Raw genomic sequence first — 24,021 nt, 5'->3', positions numbered from 1 at the left:
TGTGTGTGTGTGTGTGTGTGTGTGTGTGTGTGTGTTGCATTGTGAACTAGTTGATGGTGTTTTTTTGTTCTTGCAAAACCTTCGCGTACACGATTGCATTCCGTAGCTTCTACCAGAATGGTGTGCAAGGCATGTGTGTGTATATGTGTGTGTGTTTGTGAGTGTGCGGCTAGCTTGTGTAATGTTATGGGCTGATAACTGTTTCTCCTTGGGAAGCATCCAAATCTCCTCATTAAGGTGTTGACTGTATTCCAGCTCTGCTTTTAGAGGGAGAGTAACAGGTGCAGAGGTGTGACAGAGAAAGTGGCAAGCTTATCAAGGTTACATATAAGCACTGAGAGAGACACAGGGGGATTATGGGTTGCGGATGGGTGGGCTTTGGGTTTTGGACATCGGGTTGTACTGTACTGTATCTCTCCTGTACATAATGACTATATTCAAATTCAGTGTGCATATTTTGCATTGATGTCTGTGTGTGCTTGGAAATAAAATGTATTTGATGCACTTAAAATAAAAAAAAAAAGAAAGAAGAGACACAAATAGATCATGCATAATAACCATAACGAATAATGGTGTTGGCCTTATTTTTAATATCCTTTGCCATAAGGATTTAAGCATAGACATTCACAGGCACACAAAAATTAAAGTCATCCCTTAAAACCTGAGAGAGAACACTGGTAAGATACCTCAACAGATTGTAAACAAACAATGAAATAAAACATCAGTTTTTTTTTTTAATTAATGAAGAGTTTGCCTCACCTCTGAGCCGTATGTGTTATAACTAGGGGTGCATCCATACCAATACCGGTACTGTTTCTCAGTCCAGTAGTGTGCTTGGAGCTCGTTGTCCTGATACCAACATTCGATGCAATTCGATACCACTACGCGAGGCACGAAGCCGAGCGTATACAGACGACACTAAATGACAGGACGTGTTTCACGATTAATGGCAAAATCAAAGCGTAGCAGACTTCAAGGCGGAACTACAGCATCCTTAGAACTATATGAAAAATCTTTAAAACCTACTGTATATCTATAGGCGTTCGTAGCTAGCAGCAGATGGCAGCACGCAACATGAGCGAAATAAAATCTACCGTAAGGTCCGTAATTGCTTAAGAATATGCATGATACACATTTTGGTTTCATTATCAGTGTATCAGGGCTGACGAGTGCCAAAACACAAATGTCTGTGATGGAAAAAAAGATGGTATCGATGCATCCCTATTTATAACCTTATGGTCACCATTTAACAGGAGACTCTGAAATTATACAGGAACTTCAGGAAAAGTACATGAATAATTCTACGTTTTCGTCTGATCACACATGCGGTTTTCAGGGCCTCGTATCCACATGTAGATACCATTTGTAAGTGTGTTACTCTAAATGTGCACGAATCTTGCATCGAACGTTGCAAATCCAGTGTGCTGCCTACTGCCTAAACCTACATGTGTACATAATACTGTAAAGAGTGTCTAAAATAAGGTTCTAAAAAGACCAGGTAAGGAGACTAACCTACTGACCTACTGTCTGTGTGTGTGGTAATGCAGCAGTCCTTCTTTACAAAATCAGAACATCATTTCAGTGACGGGTGAACATTATTATACACACCAGACTGTATTTGTATTTTTTTTTTTTTTTTTTTTTCCAGAAAAAAATGAGCTATATTTTACGCACAGACTGACCTCACTCATATTCAAATGAACTGTAAGTATTCCACTGTATACATCTGTACAGGTACAGGTAAATCAAATATCACATGATTTTTTGCACTTTTGTCAATTATTTTAAAAAGAAGAATTCATTGCAAGAACTCCATAATTCTTTTACAAGGAAAGCTGACATGGCACAGACATCTCGACTCACACATTTCAATACCGAGCAAAACCATCCATGTATTTTTTTTTTTTAAACAATCAAGTGACTTTTTTGCTTTTCTTTGACGAAAAAAAAAATTATTATTATAATAATGGATAGCCCACTATATTCACCAGCTACTCACAGAACCCTATCCTTTGCAGTCTCATGCTCTCATGGGACAGACTCATAGTCCAAATCTATTTTCTAGCCCGACCCCTGGAGGGAAAAACAACAACAACAAAAAAGGTCAAACCAAATAATAATAATAATAATAATAATAATAATAATAATAATAATAATGGTTTGTTGCTAACGATTTAGGGACTTTGAGTCTGTCTTTGTGTTATGCCGAGAGGAGCTGATGCAGTAGTTGTTTGATGCAGTCTCTAGCATCAAAACTTGAGATAAAAGAGAATGAGTGTGAGCAATGGGCAGACGGAGCTGGATGGAGAAAGTGCAGCACTGTTCACATCATGTATCGCTCCTGGCCCTGTGGAGAGAGAAAAAGAGCACATATTGAGCACTTACACCATTCCTATATGACTCAAGTGCTCTCACTCAGGTGTGTGTGTGTGCGTGTGTATCTGAAACAGTAATGAATGAAACTGCTCACGTTGAAGAAAAATAATATTAAGCAAAACCAGACAGGTCTGCTAATCTGTTACTATGACAGTAAAAAAAAAAGTTTAATAAACCTATAAATCAACTTAAAAACATCCATTATTTAATACAAATATATATATATATATATATATTTCCTGCCTTGACTTGAACCTGAGATGGCACAACAGCATTTTTTTCTGAGCTTACATCAAGATTTACATTTATGGCATTTGGCAGACGCCCTTATCCAGAGAGACTTACAGAACAATTATCTCATTCATACAACTGAGCAGCTATGGGGTTAAGGGCCTTGCTCAGGGGCCCAAGAGTGGGAGCTTGGTGTAGCTGATGACCTTCAGACTCAAGCCAATGCCTTAACCAAATAACTTCCACCTCTACCATTTACTCTGACACTCTTTCCTTTCAAATGATAAGCAATATTGTTTTCTTTGGCTTTAATATGAATTTTTATTAACACTGGTACTTCACATGTGGAAGTTCCCATTAAAACACTATAATAGTTCATGAAGGATAGAGAATAAAAATGTCATATTGAATTTACATATAATAAACCAAATGTAACATTAGAACTAAAGAAATCGACTAAAAATAATTTACCAATCCAGTTTCAATCTGTGTTACAATATAGATTTTCACATGTATCTGTTGCTCTATTTTTTAAAGGTCTTCACTACTATTACTACATTACCCACATTGCTGTTCGACAACGTCCTAAAAGTGAGTAGGATTTTAGTCCTGGCTTCACCAGCAGAGGTTTAGTCTGTTAGTCTCTCTAGCTCTCTGAATTTGTGCACTCGAAACAGCTTAGCTTTCAAAGCTTAACTTTCATGCTAACACTGTGGCAGCACCATTTCTGCTTGTCTTCTCCTAGGCTAATAACACAAGCAGAGTCTCTGATGTAAATGAAAGCAACTTCAGAATTCTTGACTCAAATCCTATATACATATTTAAAATCTTTCTTTTCTTTAAAAATCCGATTAAACACCATTATAAGTGCACTAGCAATAACAAACAACTGTATACTTTCTCTCACAGGAATGAGGAAAACACATCATTACCCAACAAACTAGCACAATAATCAAGAAACACATCACAACTATTTTTATGTAAGCAAAAAAACTGTTTTCAAGTTAAAAAAAAAGTGATATCGAGGATTTTATCAGCCTTTTTTGGCAACGTGTTAATTACTTTCTAAGGAATATGTACAGTTTCACACCAACATATAAATCGCTTAAAAGTATCAAACGTTATAAGGCCAGATTATTTGCTTTAACCTCACGAAAATGACTAAATAAATGTCAGCTAAAGGGTATCCTAAATATTGAATTAATTAATTACAAATTAATGAGGAGGCACAAATTATATGCGATTACATGAGATGAGATTAGATTGAATGAAGTCAGTACAAACATGTGGTTTACATGCTAGTACACTTTGCCTTAGTGAAACCAAGCAATGACTAGAGCTACATAAATCTGTATCACTAAACTGGTTTCCTTACCGTACAGGATTATGCTTGCATTTGTGATTCCCAACGTGTTCATGGCCACACACGTGTAGTTTCCATAGTCCTCTTCAGAGACGTTGAAAAATATCAACATGGACTGTTTACCTTTGTTTTCGATTTTGACCCCGTTGAGTCCGTTGAAAAGGCTGCAATATACAAGGTCAGGTTGAGAGTGCAAATTCTCTAATGAACCGAAAAACAAGTATTACCTTGGGTTTGAAACTGGTACAGCATTTCGAGCTAACTGGTGATTAAATTTTTAGATTTTTTTTTTGTCAGGTCAGTCAGTACACTGTTCATAATGAGCTCTCACTTGGACCTGGTCTCACAGGTCAAAGTTTTGGACTTTTGGATTGTTAGGTACAAACTATAATACAAATGCACTATATGGACAAAAATCTGTGGACACCTGTGCATAAGTTCATCTACACACATCGCATTCCACATTAAGTCCCCATTTGCTATTACAATAATCTCCACTCTCCTGGGAAGATGTTCCACTAGATTTTGGAGTGTGCTTGTGGAAATTTGTGCACATTCACCCACGATGGTGTTAGTTAAGTTAGGTACTGATAAAATGTGAGGATGCCTGGGGTATAGGCGGCATTTAAATTCATCCCTATAAAGCAGGCAACTCGAGATCTTCACTCCAATCCATGTAAACCATATGAGGTGGTATCAAAAAGTTTTGCGACTAGCTCTGTTTACAAGCAAGTACTTTATTTCTCTATGTTTACACACTATCACCTTCAAAATAGTCCCTTTGCACAGCAATACAGCGCTCCCAGCGTTCTTGCCACTTCTGGAATTTGTCCTGGAAGCCTTCTTTTTTAAAATGTATCAAAGCACCTTCCGAGATTTGTGCTGGATCTCTGAAATGGCGTCACGGTTAGGGCAACCTTCGAACTGGATCTTCTTTCTTCGGGTAAAGGGGAAAAACACCACATGAGGTGGGTAGGGTGTAGAAATCTTTCTGATTTCTCATCATCTTGCAGTGATGTTCTTCCGCTCAAAACACCTCAAACGACTCTTTGCCGCATCGCCGTTTGTCAAATGTATGCCATGTCAAACGTCTCTGTGCCAGATTTGCCATTTTATACAGAATTTCACGTTTGCTCTTTGTTTTAATTTGCTGTCCATAATGAAATCGCTGACGTGGTAACGCACATGCTCAAATTATCACCATTAGTCTCGAAACCTTTTGATACCACCTTGTATCATTAGGGAACTCTCTTTGTGCATTGTCATGCTGGAATAGGTTTGAGTCTCTTAGTTTAAGTGAAGATAAAAAAATTGAAGGCTACCACATCCGAATACAAAGCCTCTAGCTTTGCTGTAATATTTTGGGGGAAGAACCACATATTGCATAAGTCAGGTGTCCCAGTACTTATCTTCAAACACTGTACTCATATCTGCCTTTTCCAATTACATCAAACCACAATGTTTTTAAAGCTGCAATAACCGCTAGTGAATTTACCGTATTTTCCGGACTATAAGCTGCTACTTTTTCCCCACGCTTTGAACCCTGCGGCTTAAACAACGAAGCAGCAAAATTTAAGGCTCTGTAAGCATTATTCAGAGAGCTAACAGAGTCAGATGGATGTTATTTATCATGGAATGGCCTGCCTAGTCACTGAATTTAAATCCAATTGAACTGCTCTGGGATGAATTGAATTGCAAGGTCTGAAGGAAATATACAAGCACCAAATGCTTGGAATGCGTTTCCAGAGGCATAACAAAACATTTCAGCTGAACGTTTGTAGAAACTAACTGGCTGGATTTCAAAAGTGTGTGAAGCTGTTACTCATGCTAAGGAAGGATTTCCCAATGAAAAGATAGTTTAACATCTGTACACTTATATACTTGTTCACTGTAAACAAAAGAAACATGCATGTATCTCTCAAAAACCATAAAACGTTTTGTTTCCAAATTTCTTACAGGCACTATATTTTAATCAGTGCATATTGTGTAATATCTTTTCCCTTGCTAGTTCCCTGCTTTCATTTACAGGGCATTGCCATCCTACATATTGCAATTGGATGTCTTGAAATAGCTACATTGTGAATTAGCCCCCCATACAATTCACCCACACATCTCTAAATTTCAATTTCAAATGAATAACAGCAGTTACAAGGTGATTCCATTAGATTTACATTTTTTGACCTGCCTCAGGTATCAAATAATACATAATTGCCCACTGTAGCGGAAGAAACATCTACCTGCATTTAATTGAGTAAGATTGGAATCCAACCCTCCATTAAAACTATTCTTATATGAATTTATTCCTCTAAAAACCCATTGCTTTTTGAAACATTTTACACAACTAGATACTGAGATGGATCTTGTTTAACACGAGTGAAATGCGTCACTCTTTCATTTCGATTGCTCCACACTTACATTTCTATTCTTCTTCATTTTAAACGAAAAACACAGCCAAAGAAAAACTATCCTCATGTGCTGTGCACACACAGACATTGTACATGTGTACATCATTCAAACAATTGATCATGTGCCAATCATGTGGCAGCAGGGCAATGCAGAAACTTATGCTGATACAGATCAAGTTAATAGTTACATTAAGATTGTAAAAATGTCACCTATTCTTTTTGCAATTTTCGCAGGTCAGGTTTTCCACGAGTCTTTGCCCAGTGTAGCCTCAGATTTCAGTTTCTGGCTGGCATGCTTTGTCTTTTTCTGCTATTAAAGGCTTCAAGATTTCGAATGTGGTGCATTCTGAGAAGCTTTTCTGCTCACAATGTTTGTGAAAAGTGGTAATTGAAGTTACCATAAACTTTCTGTCATCTGAAACCAGTTTGTATTTCATTTTCATGGTCAATGTTTTCATGTTCATTCTCCTCTATCCTCTCTGCCAGATGATTGGCTGATTTAATAATTGCATGAATGAGCCATGCCTATACTTTGAATAGGATTTTAATAAGTGCTCGTGTTTCACAGCATTTCAAACATCATTTTCAGGCTTCCTATGTTCCAGGCCAGCTATTATCTCACCAATCTTCCTTAGTGTTACATTACAAAGCCTACTTTCTCTTTACATTCATGTTTGCATTCATTTAGTGCAACTGAAAGTAAGTCTGTTACAGTACTGATAAAACCAGAATAAAACAAGTGCTCAAGTCAATTCCCTAAAGCTTAAAAACAAATCTCTGTGGCCTTGTTCTGGAACACCAACAAATCCCCAAAGGTGCTGCTTGAACCTATGATTTGATGTGTTCTTGTTCGCTGTTAATTGTGGAGAATAAGGAACACTGTGTTGCAGAACTGTCATAAAAAAGTAAAGAAAAAACATACCGCCGTTCTTCTTTGTACCACTGAAAGTCAGCAAGAGGAACAGCTGACGCTTCACACTGCAGCACTCCTCTCTGGCCAACAGCAGTCCCTGTGCTGCGGGCTTGTGAGATGACCGGGGGATCTGTGGGACGAATGCACTAGACTAATGATGATCATAAACGACTGTGTCAGTGTTATTGAAAATACAGGCATTTATTTTGTTCGATTGGGACTGACAGCAGTCTTACAGTTTACTGTGACTTGTACCGTCCTGACATCCGCGGGTGAGATGTCATTCGAAGAGATGCACTCGTATGATCCGGACTGTTCTTTGGTGATCGCAGTCATCTCAACATACTCGCCCTCGCTGACGAATCTACGACCTGGGATACAAATCCAAACAATCTGGTCATTATTATATGCAGTACAAGTAGTCCCCAACTTACGATGGAGATGCGTTCTGATGATCCCATCGTAACTTGAATATATCATCGAGTCGATACATGGTCTAGACTACCCAGGAGTCTTATAGAATGGTGATCAGTATGGGGTGGGATAATGTAATTTGTTAATAAACAAAAAACAAAGCAATTTACAGCACTGTAATTTATAAACCATGGGTCAACCAGGGGACCTCGACCCCTATGGGGTCTGTGGCGGTACTGCAGGCAGTCCTCTAAAAAAAAAACAAAAAAAAAAACATGGATAAAAACATCAAATATAATAAAATATTTGATTAAAAATATATATAATTATTACATTTAAAATCTAATAAACTTAAAGCTGATGTTCATGTAAATGTGTAATTGTCCACCTGACAGTAACATTAAATTTTAAGTTCTATTAAAATTAAAGCTTAAGTTTATGTAAATGTATAATAGTCCACCTGATAGTAAAGGGAAAATTGACGGTACTGCAAATCTGTTAAACTAAAAGATAACTTTGAACAACTTAGAAAATTGTGATTTTAATTGCAAAATATTTGTATGATGCATAAATCTTTTTGCAAGATTTAAAAATATATGAAAATATACAGACAATGTACATGTTTAACAAAAACATTTTGACACAGTTGTAATTGTCTTAACATAATATAACTAGCATAATATGATTCTATTCATTTCATGGTTTCTATTAATATCTGTGGCTATGTGTATACATATCCCTGCGTGATGTCTTTACCATCTTGCCCTGAAAAACGTAAAAACCCTTGAAATAAACTATACAGTGTAAGTGCATGACGTGGATGACCATTGGAGGGCGGAGCATTTGCTGCTATGTTTTTGCTGCTACATTTGCCTGCCACGCAAGGCAACGTAGGCAAAAACGTTTTACAATTTTGTCGTATCGCAATCGTCATTGTAACGATAAAAAAAATCATGTCGTACCATCGTAATTCAGGGACCATCTGTACTCTGTCACGCTATAACAACTGACACAAAAAATAATACTGAACACTACATAAATAAACGAAAAAAATCTGCACTGAAGACTGAATAAAAAATTCCTACTGCAGTAAAACAGGCCATTTGCATTTATAAGTTTTCTCTGATTGCAAAAATTCAATATCATGAGTGACAAAATAGGAAAGGTAGCTACTGACACTGCTGAGGAAATGAATAAATATTAATAAAGCACCTAACTGACTGAAATTATGTAAAGGTTGTGACCAAGTTGCTCATAGTGGCTGTTTTACAGTGAATGCATTTATAATTTATACACTATTCTTTGTGTGTTTGTTGTTTTTTGCATATTATGAGTCAAACATGGATGAGTACACAAGTGCAGGTTGACTGATTTTTTTTAAATAATCCAGGCAATAAAAAAAATAACTAAATTAAAAGGCAAGGTCAAGGTGCAGGCAAAGGTCAGGTGATTAACAAGCACTGCAGACAAGGAGAGACAAGAACAAAATTAGAAAACCAGAAACAAGATCAAATCCAGGATAGCAATCAATAAACAAAGGCTTGGTGAAATCAATACAGAGCATATCAGCCACAAAAAGCATGTGAACTCGGAGTCCTTAGTGTCTGTGACTTTGATAATGTCAAGGCATGTGCAATCAAGTGAAGGTGAATATGAAAGTGCCTGAATTTCTGGAGTGTTGTAGCTTGTAGCAGCCATGTTACTAGGCCAGGCTCAATTCTAGGAATTCTAGAAACACGTCTTCATCATCAAGCTAAAAAAAGAACTTCCTATTGCAGTACAGTAATTTTGGTCTGCTTTCTAGTCTATATAATTGTCTAAAACTATATGGCTGAAGTTTTTTCTCCCAGTATTTAATAATTACAAAGTGAGCTTTTTTGTTACAACCAGTCTGGTTTTATGAAATGTTCCGTACAGACGCTGATAACCTTTCAGGAGCTTGTATATGTTGAAAAAGCTGCCGATTCTTTTAATATTTGACTGCCAAATTCTTTCACCAGATGCTAATCAAGCCTCTGACAAGGATGAATGGATTTATTTATGGTCAACACTAACATAAGGGCCTTAACATTTTAATTGTGTATGGCAATAAGCATCACATCTCATTACTTACAAATAATGTTCTACTCTACCTATCCCATGTCAACTCCTCTATTAAATATGCTCTTCAACTATTTGATATATTTATATCTCGGGTTATGAGATCTTCTTCTACTTCTGGCTGCTCCTGTTAGGGGTCACCACAGCAGAACATCTGTCTCCATACCATCCTGTCCTCTAGATCTGCCTCTTCCAAAACAATCACCTGCATTTCTTCCCTCACCATATCCATAAACCTCCTCCTTGGACTTCCTCTTTTCCTCCTGCCTGGTGGCTCCATCCTCAGCATTCTTCTCTCAATATATATCATGGTGAAGTGTTTTTTGAAAGTGTGCATCATTGTTTCCCTCTATATTGACTAGAGTCCAAGTCCCAGCTTGTGTGAAGCAGCCCTATAGCAAGATGCTCCCACCACCATACTTTACTGTCAGTAAAGTCTATCTAATCTATCTATCTATCTCTCTATGGTTAGGGCTAACAAACAGACTAGATAGATAGATAGGTAGGTAGGTAGGTAGGTAGGTAGGTAGGTAGGTAGGTTGGTAGGTAGATAGATCCCTCCTCTGCACATGACCAAACCATCTCAATCGAGCCTGTCTCACCTCGTCTCCAAAATGCCCTACCTGCATGGTCCATCTAATAAATTCATTTTTAATCTTGTCTATCCTCATCACTCCTAATGAAAATCATAGCATCTTCAACTCAACCTTAAGCTCCGCCTCCTGTCTTTTTGTCAATCTCTGTTTATGAGACTAAATTAAAATGTGTGCATAAATGCACTCGCCAGATCAATATTACTACCTTCCTCAATCGCCATCTGCAACTAATTTACTTATTTTGGGTAACACAGCTTTATATTGTTAGCATTAATTGCTAACAATAATAGACTTCAACCGTCTAATGAGCAAAATCAGAATAGACTTTCAAGGAAGTCTCATTTTAAATGCATTTAAATACATAGAGCATACACCATATTTACCACATAAATTAAGATGATTTTCTTTTCCTAATGTAATATACTAATGCTAATGCAACTGGAACTTGTTTTGGGATTCAGCCAAGCAACCAATTTTGGATACGTGCATTCTCGGGCTTGTCAGATCTGATAAAAAACACCCTTCGGGAAGAAATCCTTGTCTATGTTTATTATGAAATGACAGCTCTTTTACCTTTATACAGACTCAGAAGGGAATAGTTTGCAGTGGCATAATGACTGCAAGAAAAGAAAATGTTACAGAAATGGTTTAACTCAGGTAAAAAATATGCCTTAGCAAAAAAAACCCAAAAAAACACTGTTTTGATGCCAAGCCAGCTATAGTAAGGACATGGACAAAGATTGGATTGATTTTGAAGGACTTACATTAGAAATGTATGTCCATGATATATGCTCTACTTTAGTTTTTAACAAGAAAAATTAAGAAAAAATAGGACCACCAAAAGAAAATTGACTGACTTTCACCCTTTGAGCCTGTCCTGTCCACATGCTCAGGGTATGAAACCTTTTATTTATACGTGTTCTTGCAGCTTGAGGCGACATGTCTCGCTCATCTGAATCCAATTAGCACTTGTAATTTTATTCTCCTATAGGCACAATGCAATGTGAGATTAGTGCTATTCAGTATAAACACACCATCAAACCTACTGAATGGACAATACAATAATATAATCAAGCTGTTTCTTAATGGTATAGTACTTAAAAGAGACAGAACTTTTAAATCTCTTGCAACTCTATAACCTCTCCCCAGGCACAGCAAATATCAACAGACAGCAACCTTTTTACATTAAAAATCTCTCATTAAATCACCAATAAATTCTCTCTCTCACACTCATTTTAAAGTTGTTATTTCTTCTCTCATAATACCATGGCTTTGGGGATGGTGTGATATAGCAGGGTAATTATGCTTATCTGACCAAATTACTCATTTCTGTAATTTCGGCCTGACGTGAAATAGAGGGGAGAGGAATACGACTGTGTGATTAACCGAAGATTTCACAAGGCCCAGTTTTATGCAGCGTGCAGCATATTATCCATGGACATTTACCTTTATGGCCAGTAAACGAACTGGACTAACATCATTCTAAGCAAACACACTTACTGTATATTAATTACCATAGACACTCACTCTTACAGGGTTCATTAAGGGCTCTTTGGAAAGTAAATGGTTTTAGCTTTCTCTACTGAGTCTACTTAAAACCATTCTGGAATGGATAGTGTCATGTAATTTAAATACAGTGCAAAAAATATGCTTAGTAAAAAGCTAATACAAAATAACATGACACATGAACAAACTAAACATTTAGCTGATAGAGAGAAACTGTCCACATCCAGGAAAGTCCATGGATAACAAACTCTTATTAATATAACATCCAGGAACTCAAACTTGATCAAACTTGAGGTAAAAAGTGATAAGAAAGGTGAGGTTTTATAAGTGCGAATTACTGGTAAGTGTCAACCAGGTACACAATGATTACTTAACATGTTGAAGAGCATTGGATTTTGGAAGACGATGTCCTGTGGCTCTAGAAATAATACATTTACATTAACATTTATAGCATTATTTGGCAGACACCCTTTTCCAGAACAAAAATTACAATTATCAAATTTTTATGCATTTGTGCAGTAGGAATAGGGGCCTTTCTGAAGGACCCAGCAAATGCAGCTTGGTGGTGCTGGGATTCAAACTCGAATTCTTCTGATCAGACGTCCATTAATGAGTGTATTAACCTTTTCTCTTATAGGTACTGTAGTTCCTGATAAATAAAATCTATCATTCACACAAACTCATACAGTCAACCCCCGATAATTCACGATTCGGAACTCATGAAATTCACAGGTTCTCTTTTGGAACTTAACTAACAGCAAGTTGCGGGATTATTTTACAATTTGCGGGAATCCACAGCGGAACCGAACGTTCAGGAATGTTAGGAATAACATTGATATATATGTTTTCACTAACAATTTTCATAACATTTTTTTAAAACACATTATTGTATTAAACTGACATAATGTCAAGATGACTTCACTAAGGTACCATAGGGGCTGCGGAACTGCGTCCAAAATTTTCGGATTGTCAAAACACATCTTACAACGTAACCCCCACAAGTTCCGAGGGACCACTGTATTTTAAATTCAAGTGACACTTCAATTACTTCATTTATTTTTCTAAATTTGCCCATTGGATGGTATACAGATATTATTTGACCTAATATGAAATGCGATAAAAAGGTTCTACTGGGGGCAGGTAGTATTCTCTATAAACATATTAAGTGGAGCAGAAGCATCAAACAGGACAGTAAATGAATTTTAGCATACGAAGCTAATGTCTAAGTGCAGACAATGCCTATAATATACAGAAGCATCTCTATTGCGAGATATATAGTAGAAACATTTGGTGAGAAGGATGATCATGTCTGTACATCAGACATGAATGTAAAGCACTGTGTACTAGTTGCGTATACAGTATGAAAAACAAACTAGAAATCATTTGTGTGGATTTTGAGATGTAATTAGAAAAGAAACTTTGCTGAAACCTGGCAACCCTGGTAAATAATGTTATCCCTGAGACACTTTGACAGGAAACACTGAACACAGTTGAAAAAAGTCTAAAACCACTGCTATCTGCTAGAATCCTGTAGATGCTGGTTGATTGTATGTTGTCGATTCTCAACAGGATTTCAGTACTGCTTAGAAAAAAACTATAGATAGTGTTATTACAGCATTATTCAAGTGCGGTCGCTTCTTGACTTTTCTTTGAGTTTATATGGTTGTTAATGTCATTATGGTCTAACAAAATCCATAATCTCAAACTGCTCTGGCTAACCCTAACCTAATTTAATGTGCACATTTATTTTGACTGGGTTGTTGTACTGACTTGCTCGTATATTTTATTTACTTCCTTTTTATCAGTTTTTTTCCTCAAATGATGTGTTTACAACATGGTTATGACCAAAATAAAGCACACCATTAACGCTGTTACATTTCAACTGCAAAATGCTTGGAAAATAACTATGTCCGACTATGTGCGATGCGATGAGAGCAAAAGCTAATAACCTGATTTTAGTGTGGAAAAATGTCTGTTTGCTAAAAGCACTATACAGAGACCACTGAACTGTTTACACTCCTATAAGGTGCAGACCTTAAGTAACTAAACAGTGCCAATATTTGTTCTCTAACTCAGTGGACTGAAATTAAGACAATGGCTATGGGATTCAAGTGCAATGTGAATGTCAGCTTAAATTCCAAAGTGTGTTTACATCTATATTAAGTGAGCCATCTGGTACTAAATTAAAATGCATCATAAGTAAGTGCACTGGATTGCAAATCATTGCCTGAAGACTGTGACCTAAAAACATCACCCTGTGGTGAGTATCGTTCTGGCTGATGTTCAACTAGGACTCTAATGTAGATTTTTACTTTCTGCTTGTATTTGTTGTCGTCGCTAAATAAAACTCATCCTCAGTGAGGTGCAGGTCACATCATGGAGGGAAAGATGTTCTATTCTTTTAGAGTTGCATCCACAACATACAAATCTTGATTTTCTTTTTTTTTTTCCAGGAATTTAGATTATTTAGATTTTTTTTTTTTTCTCAGAACTACTCAGTGACAGGTCCTTTGTTAAATCATGTCTCACACAGTGCTTTGATATCATGACAGTAAACATTTAAGTAAAGATTTCTATTTGATGCTTTGACAAGCACTATTGTGCTTTGTAGCTGTGGCTGAAAGTAAAAGACTCAGTTGCCAGGACAACCTTTGAATCACTTCAACAACTGGCATAAAAAATGTCTTGGAGACTTGATTTGGCTGTTTATCACTCACTTCAGAGAAAATGCAATAAGAAATGTTAAGTTAAATAACCCCAAGTGGACAATGAGCACCATTTGTCATTGGAAACAGATGCTATGATGAGGTGTTTTAGCCATTTGCATCAATTCTCTTGCGCATTACCAGGCTTTTTATATCGACCAATTTGAAAGGCATTATCAATTCAATCTCAATCACAACACCGATGGTCATGTTAGCCAGGATTATCCCATAGCCTTGTGTTTTCATTTTGATGATAGGCAAATAGAAAACGAAAACATAAGGCTTATGGCAGTTATGTTCCTCCGCAGTTAATATGCCACAATCATTAGGAGGCAGGAACAGGGGAGCAGATCATGGGAACATACAGTAAGTATACTGACAGACCACAGCACAAACAAATAACTAAGTAAAATAGAGAAAGACAACCAAAAATACAAATAGAGAGACAGATAACAGTCCACTGTTAAAAATAGGATACATACCGATTGAACCAGTGTAGAAGATTTTTTTCGATTAAACACACTGTACACCACTTCCACCCTTTTCAGCTCCTAATTTTAAACATGTTGTCAAATATAAGATTGGCATGGAAGCATATTCTGCTATGACATAAATGATCTTGAGCGACCGAAAATAATAATCACACCTATGCCGACACACACCCACATATACTCCTCGAAGTGACAACACTTTTTTAGAGAAAGATTATATTTCTCCTCATCTTCACACACTCCCCATTAAAGTAAATTTAGATGACAAAACGAATGCCTATTACTGAGGTTATAACTGAGTCATTTTCTGCAATATGTCTGCTGCATGTAATTTGTTCAGCACACTATAACATGGGCAAGAAGCCAAAAAACAAGCCAAGGACCAAAAAACAGTTAAGGACCAATATACAGGGCTTAATATTTTATGTAGACTCACAGTAATTTTGCATATCTTTGGTAAAATACTGTATGTGAATTGCTTGAGTGTAATTAGAACTTGATGGTGGACTGCTGTGCTAAATATGTGGTCCGTGGTGGCCATGTTTTTAAGCTGGGGTGTGTTCAGAGACGATTCATTCCAGTGCTGGCAGGAAAGTAACGAAAGTAATCACCATTAGGTGCATTTAAGGTAAACATATTAAATGATTTGAAATATTAAATCAGTTAAAAACATTTTAAAAAATGGGAAATTCAGAGATTTTGCACATTTGACAATAAAATATTTTTGGTTGTTCTACTTTTTTTTTTTTTTTTTTCTGTTTGACGAAAATTTGGATAAAAACAAATAACCCGAATAAGAATTCAGCTTGTTTATGTGCATTGGCTACTAATTTCTTGACCCTTCCTCTTGTGGCTCAGATGTTCATCTAAAAGCACATTATCGAGAAAAAAAAAAAAAAACCCCAAGAGAACAGGCTTTTAGACAGTTGCTCCTTCTCCAGCCTATGTTTTTTTTTTCCAATCCTTTCTAAGTAAACAAGCAAAAAACAACACTTCCACTATAAGAAGATTTCCTCACAAACAATGGAACATTTTTTTATCTGTTTACTATTAAAGCTTAGATTGTATGGCCTGCCATGCAAGTCCTTGAGAATGCCCTGTTGCTATAGAAACAGTAATGTATTAGAACAAGGTATTAATGTAAGTCTCTCGTAACTACCGCAGAGGAACTTCAGGATGCTTTTGGAATGATATAATTTATTATGTAGCTACAGTCATGCTAACTGGAAATGCATGTAGTACCACAAGTCTAATGTGAATCAATTAAGTACCAAGAATTCCTGTTGCCTCTGCCACGCATATGCAGCAGAAATCCTTTACCCCTTGATCCGGTACATTTCTTGACTGAAAGTGTTGGTTTAAAATGACACAAATAATATGCGTGTGTGACATTGTAACTGGGTTATCTGCAATTGTGATGTAGTTATCGTCATCAATAGTATTCTCCCTTTTCCTGATTATTTAGAGCTGTATATAAGCATGTTTGACTAACCATTGCTTTGGAAAGCATATAGCTGGATGCATTTCCCACTGACAGAGACAGAGAAAAAAAAAGAAAGAAATCGAAGGCCACCTCAAACAAATACTCGAGAGATTTCCCTACAGCCAAAAGGATCACAGAGTCTTCAAAGTCTACTAAACAGATAGTTACAAGCAATGGAAAATGGGTTCAAATAATTTTCCTCAGAATATGCCCAGAAAATATGATAAAGTGGGTCAATTTTTTTTAAGCATTGAAATGGGTTGTTGAAAAGGGAAGCTAGGCCAGGCACAGAGAGGTAGGAAGCATTGCTCTGGATTTTGCCCACTCTAATAAATTCATAAACACCAGCCTTCATTTAGGCCTTTATATGTCCCCAGTGGGGTTCAGAACTCCCCAGTAAACCAATAAACACACCAAGCGATGATATTACATGTATAATGAGATTGAGCTCAGCTAATGAGTTGATAATCAGGCACTGACCATTATTAATGTTTGTCAACACATCTAATTGCGATGTGCAATCATCTTTGCATGGGCTACCCTCATAATAGGCACTCAAATAGTGATAGCTTCAGATAGTAAATCACAGGCTGAAACAATTACAGGCACAAATGATGTTTCTAATAATGGGTCTGGAGACATAGCTAGACAACATGTTTCGGGGGGTGGCAGGTATGCAAATATATTTTTGAAACATTTGAGTTTTTAGAATGTGTGTAGGAAATGTGCACCAGGAAAGTATTCACCTTATAATAAAAAGATTGGAATTTTGAATCCAAGAAATGCTGTAGAAATGCTACCTGTATGCCTGGGAGTCAAGAGAACAAAACTGGCTCTGCTCTTAGGACAGAAGGAATGGAATTACTTACTCTTTCCTGTCAATCACTATGACACCAGCCAATCATGGGCTTCGATGAGCTTATACAGTATACGCAGAACAGGACATATAGTGTTTTTCCTTTAAATGTTTTCTTGAAATGCAGCATGAGAAGCAGATCAAAAACAGGTGAAGTTTCATGTTGTTAAATTGAAATATGTAAAGATCCCTGGTTAGAAGTTTTGTTGTTGTGTTAGTTTGCTAGTGGGTGGTAACTGGTAGGCCCAAACTGGGGAGAAAATGAGGACTAAAATCGGTTGTATCTATGAGGGGATTAATGATACATTGTCATGCAATGCATCATAAACATTCATTCCATTAATTATGCATGTAATGAGGTGCTAAGTTTTGAACACCAGCGGTCCAAATCAACAAAACCCATAGATCTTAAATCAAAAGCATAAAGAACACAACAGACATTGTTATTTACATTGTTACATGGCCACATTAAAAAAGGAGCTCTTTTGAAAGCAGATTTTAAAAACAGCAGTGGCCACTGACAGTAGGCATTTTAGCCCACTTTGGAGCTCTACTTTTACTGATTATGTCTGAATCTTTTTTCTATATATATTTTTTAAATTTCTTCTCGAAATCGAAGTAAAACTGTGAAATCTTGTCAACAAAATCTTGGCCGGAGTCTATTGGAAAGTATGTGAGGTTCTTTCATAATTAAAGCATGCTGTTGAAGTTCATGACCACACCAAAACTCTTTCAACATAGAGATAAAATAAGCAACATGAAGAAACAAACCCAAGCGACTGACATTTCTTTCCTTTCAGAGCTGTTTTGTTGTGAGCCAGAGTGGAAAAGTCACTATGTGTTTTATGTGGCCTTGATGCCAATCTGAATTGCACTACACAGAGGTTAGAAGGGCTGACATTTTAACATGAGCAGAAGAAAGTGAGAATGACCCTCAGGTTTGCTGAAGGTTGGAAAGAGCTTCTTCATAGCACATTTAGGGCTAGTGATTGTGGTGCTCCGGGTCAAATACTGAACACGAGCCTCATGTCTTGGCCGTGGGCTCGGATTAATGTATGAATAAATTATGTGAATGAATAATGAATGAACACAAGACTGAAATCAAACAAGCGATCCTTTATTTTTCCCATCAAGTCAACTCTAAGAGGGAATTATTGGACCCTGTTTGAGCAGAATTATGGTTTGTGTCTTGCTGTCATCTCTCAAGCTGTGAGCCTGAATCACCCAACCATACTTCACTAAGCAACGGGTCACCATGGTTACCCAGATCATGAAGACTTATCGAGAAAATCACTCTCTCTTTCTTTCTCTCTCTTTCCCACACTTGCTATTTCTTCTTTTCACACTCTTTCCTTCACTCCTTGCTGTCACTCTACTGTTACTCAAATGGAAAATCAGTGTTCCCTCTGGTTATATAGTTACCTCCCATGTTTGTAAATGTTGAATACATTCCCATATTACTTCATTAAAAAAAAATGTTTTTCAAAAAGATCAGGCCTACACTGAATTTTAAAAATTATAATCAAGTTGATTTTTCGTTATAGCTCAGTTGACTGATGCTTGCAGGAAAAAAATATTTTAAAGATGTTAAATCAGTCCCCCTGGACAAATTGTTTAAGATTCTATGTGGCATCAAAGATCCACAGGGTTTCCTTTATAATTTAGGAACCTGTAATTTTCGTAAAACCCCCAAAGGATCTGATCATTCCAGGAGTAAATAGAAACCATTTTTTAAATGGACTTGCAGATTTCATAGACTTAGACTGGAATTTTAAAAGCAGATCTAAGGAATTACACCAAAACAGTGAATATTTATTAAAAAAATTATATTCATAAGCTGCATGAAAGCCTGAAATCTATGTGGAAGCATGCAGTTTTGCTTCGTTAATCAGCCTTAAAATGTTAAGCAACAAGTAAAAAAGTCCTTGAGGACTATGTTCTGTACATGTCAAAACAAAGCAAAACAAGCCATTATAAACATGTCCATGTCAAGGTCCAACTCAAACAGCAGAATTGTCAGTGCGCATTATAAAAGCAAAAAATAAAAATTGCAGGAAATTTCTGCAATGTGATTTTGTCTAAAATGTTCTGCGGCATTCTGGGGCTAGTAGACACTCATGTAACGCAACAAGACAACAGAAAACATATTGTTCCAGCGGTGCGTGGGTAGAGGGCTGAGCCGGACAGAACGAAGGGTAAGAAACACCTAAAGCTGATGAGACTAATCAGTGTTCTCTGTCTCTGTCTCTGCAATGACAATAAAGAGGAGATAGACACCAGCCTGGAAGAGAAAGCCACCAAGCAGAGATGGGGCGGAAGATTCGTCGAATGGTGACTGAGCGCAGGTGGGCACCAGAGAAAGACATGCTGGCCGTGCAAGGGCACTCGGACGGTCGCCATGAAAAGGCGTGCCGGTCCGTGAAAAACTCGGCGGGAGCTAAAAAGAGAAAGCATGCCAATCCGTGAGTGAGACGGGAGGATGCCGAAGAAATGCGAGCCGATCCGCGAGTAGGCGCTGGTGGACATCAAGTGTATGGGTGAGCCCCAGTGTGAGTCTGGAAAGGAAAGTGCTGGGGGGAAAATAAAAGTGAATAAAAGCAAGCTCTGCTTGGTGAATTTTTGTCTGGATCTCTCTTTTCCAACGTGGAACCAGTGAGTGTGTTACAGTGGTGCCGAAACCCTGTGCTGGAAGAGAGGTATGACACCAGGGAGACTTCACAGTGGAGGGAGCGGGACCAGGTCAAGGAAGAGTGCTGCAGCCGCCGCAGACGTCACCTGCATTCTGTGTGGCGAGATGGGACCGGCGGCGAAAATAGGCACTCCATCATCTGCCACACCTCTCCAGGAAAGCCTCGATGTCAGTGTACCCGGGGATATGCAGCTTCTCTCTCTCTCTCTTATTCCCCTTCTCCTTCTCCACCGACCTTCCCAACCGACCCGCTATTCGGAGTCTGGAAGCACTTCCCACCAGCTCCTGCCTCTCACGTTGGGGAGTCAGCTCAGGCAGGGCAGTTTCCTCACCTAAGTTGGGCATTGGGGGTATGTGCCAGCGGTGATCGAGTGGAGGGAGGAGTGTCAGTTTGTTAATGTAAATAGTGGGATACTTCAGCGCGAGACCGTTAAGTGCTTTATACGTCAGTATTTTATAATCAATGTTAGATTTAATTGGGAACTAACTGAAGCTTATTTATGCACTTACTTGAACAGCCAGACAGTAAACCATTACAGTAGTCTAATCTAGATGTAACAAAAGCATTAACTAGTGTTTCTGCATCCTGTCATGACATCATATTTATAAAGTGAAAGAAGGCGAGCCTGGTAATATTATTCACATGAGCCTCAAAGGAAAGACTAGGGTCAATAATCACATCAAGGTCCAAGGTCCGACTGCTGTACACACTGAGACAGAAACACCATTCAGAGATGCTACGAAGTTTAATCTCAGCTGCATGTGGTCCTAGTTAAAAGTACTTCTGTCTTATCTGAGTTGAGCAGAAGAATGTTATCACTCATCCACTGTCTAATGTCCTTTACACACTTCTCAAAATCTTTAAGCTGATCTCTTTCATCTGGCTTTACTGAAATATACAACTGTGTATCATCAGCATAGCAATGAAGGCAAATACCATGTTTATGTACAATTTCACCCAGAGGCTGCATATATAAAGAGAAAAGCTGTGGGCTTAAGGCCGATCCTTGTGGAACACCAAACTTTACCTTGTAGAGTATGGAGAACTGACTGTACCAATATAATCCTCCATGCCTATTTAGATCAAAAGGTGCAGGCTATTTGTTGATACCTCAAATAATGACTACAGCAGAGGGCAAATCTTTCTTTTAAAAAAGCCCCACAGTTATAGAACAGCCTTCCAACTAGTGTTCAGGACTCAGAAACAGTCTCAAGTCAAGGCTGAAAACATATTTATTTAGTCAAGTCTTTTTTCAGTAGATTTTTCCTAGGTAAAAAAGCAGATCTGGATATTTGTTGACAGTGGTGTGGTGGGTCGTCTCTTATCCCAGAGATCCCTCATGTCTCTGTTACCTTCTGGTTCTCCCTTTTAGTTAAACTGCCATAATAAGTCTTGCCAGAGTCCCCAATTGGACACTGTCCTTAACTTTCATACCGCAAAAAGATACATAATAATCCATATCCTTCTCTCTCTCTCTCTCTCTCTCTCTCTCTCTCTCTCTGTCTGTCTGTCTGTCTGTCTGTCTCTCTGTCTGCCTCTGGATGGTGTTTTATTGATGTTCCCCTTTTTGTGTCTGGCTCCTCTTAAGGTTTCTTCCTTATGGGAGTTTTTCATAGCCACAATCGCCACAGGCTTACTCATCAGGGACAAACTTACACTTATGAAAACCATATTATTTACTGTTTATCACCACATGAGACAATGTGCATTGTTAAAAGCGCTTTACAAATAAAAATTATTTGAATTGAATATCAACATAACTATATGTCTAAACTACAACAAAACATTCAGTTTATGCTGAGGAACCCTTCTGCTTTTAAAATACATTGAAAACTGATTTGAAAATGTTAGAATGAAATAAAAATTGTAAAAAAAATTGACTACAAAGCTAAGAAACTGAGTAGTGAGTAAATTGCTAGTAAATTGTGTGTGCCAACTGCATTTTGTGAGAACTTCACAATTAAAAAAATGTTCATCCCCTGACTCAGTGTCTGTGTTTTCTTTGTGTTTTTGCTGTTTATTTGTGGTTCTGAATTTTCATTATTATTCTCAGTATTTCTTATCATGCCTATGTATAACTGAGTTAAGAATCTGTTAATAATAGCCTTTTTTTAAGATGATGAAAGGATATATAGCAACAGTCAGATCATTAAAATGGCTGTACTTGAACTTTAATCCAAGAGCACTGAATTAGTTTCCAAATATAGCATTTATACAACCATGGTATTGGATTTTCATTGTCAGCTCTGTCTTGTTAAGTCATGATTACATTTTTTAAATATTAGGAATACATAAGGAAAGTAACTTAGACATCTGGTCAATTGTAAAGTATTGCTAAGAAAAAATAAAATGCTGGAATGAGGCATGTTGCAGGTTGGAAATAATGTTTCAAGGAATAACTTAATAACAATAAAGTGTTACGTCTCTGCAACATTGTGTCTTTTTTTCGTATAGATTAATTTTACTTCTCAAATCACACTATGATAAATAACATCAGCCAGTGTATATGAACCCCTTCATTAACTGAGATGTAGTCAATCCACATTCTAATTAAAACAGAGATTTCATTTTTAACTGTCTTTCAATTAGGGCCCAGCAATGCCTCAGGCAGGGGGAGGAAGTGCTGATTAGCTGATTACTCTTCTGTTGGGTGTTAAGAAGGAATTGGCATTACAGCACTATGTACAATGGAGAACGAGAAAAAGAGACCAAAAGACTGAGAAACACCTGAATAGAATTAAATCAGCCAGTGTATATGAACCCCTTAGGCAAGGTTAGTTACTGTTTTACCCTTTTAAGTGAAACACTTTTACTAGAAAGGGCAGATTAAATATAAATGTTGCTCAGATGTAGAAATCAGTCATGTGAACGACATTCTGTGCTGTTTTATGGACATACCACATGAATTTGTTGTACATGCACACATCTAAACAGGTAAGAAGAATAATTCACACATTTATAATTGCCTAAGTGATATTTACATATTTTTTAATACTCTTTTAAAATCTCTCTCTCTCTCTCTCTCTCTCTCTCTCTCTCTCTCTTATATAATATATATAATTTTTATTTAATCCTCTGAAAGCAGTGTTTATTAGGTTTAGTGGACATCATTCGGAATATATAAAAAGTCCCAAACTAAAGAGGACACAGCATTTTATTTAATACTGACACTACAGAAAAAGAAAACAGGTCTATTATACCATCACTTCCTCATTTGATTTAAAAATGTTTCTTAGTCATTATTTGTGCACATTGCCTCAAGTCGGCTTCTGTACCAAGAACACCTTCCTATTTATTGCTTTTGATTAGTTCTGACCCCTCAGAACTAGAACAAATAAATTTGTGCTTGCAGTCACTGGTTTGTCACTGCACTACATAACATTGCATACTAATAACGGAGTAACAGCTAGCACCTGCCAGCAAGTGGAATGTTAGAAACCAGACTGCATCAGACTGAAATAGTAATCAATTAGACTGTGTGAAAAGAGGGCCCTTTTACCTCAGAAAAACTCGTATTACCACAAAATCAGCTTATCTTTAAATCTTTAACTTCCTTGTATTAGTGAGCTTTTTAGCCTTAGATTCCTTCAATTGGATGACAGGAGTAAGACCTAGTATAGTGTTTTATGAAATTTTTGGCGAGGTGGTAGATTAGTGGCTAAGGCATTGAAATTTGGATCAGAAGGTCGTGTGTTCAAATCACAGCCACACCAATCTGCCACTCATGGGCCCCTTAGCAAGGCCCTTAACCCCATGCATGCAAAGTTGTATGAATAAGATGCCAGTATAGCCATACTTCTGACCTGTCTCATTAACAAAATGTTCCTTAATACCACTTTCCCCTCACTGTATGGTTTTTTTAGGACTTTAAAGAAAGTTTAAGGGATGCTGT

The 24,021-nt window shown here is 37.3% G+C and overlaps 1 protein-coding gene across 2 annotated transcripts in view; it reads right to left on the bottom strand.

Moving 5' to 3' along the window:
* Window positions 1-570: 570 nt before the first annotated feature.
* The window catches only part of opcml (opioid binding protein/cell adhesion molecule-like), a 239,027-nt gene continuing 215,576 nt past the window's right edge, over window positions 571-24,021 (bottom strand). For both annotated transcript variants that reach the window (XM_046861778.1, XM_046861777.1), the window contains 4 exons: window positions 7,525-7,659; window positions 7,298-7,418; window positions 3,983-4,134; window positions 571-2,347 (listed from right to left, as the gene is read on the bottom strand). In XM_046861778.1, the coding sequence (XP_046717734.1) occupies window positions 2,250-2,347; window positions 3,983-4,134; window positions 7,298-7,418; window positions 7,525-7,659 (506 nt within the window). In that variant the 3' untranslated portion in view covers window positions 571-2,249. The remainder of the gene's footprint in view (window positions 2,348-3,982; window positions 4,135-7,297; window positions 7,419-7,524; window positions 7,660-24,021) is intronic.

Source organism: Silurus meridionalis, chromosome 11 (assembly GCF_014805685.1).
Source record: "Silurus meridionalis isolate SWU-2019-XX chromosome 11, ASM1480568v1, whole genome shotgun sequence".
Classification (NCBI taxonomy): domain Eukaryota; kingdom Metazoa; phylum Chordata; class Actinopteri; order Siluriformes; family Siluridae; genus Silurus; species Silurus meridionalis.
This window is presented reverse-complemented; position numbering and strand designations above follow the sequence as displayed.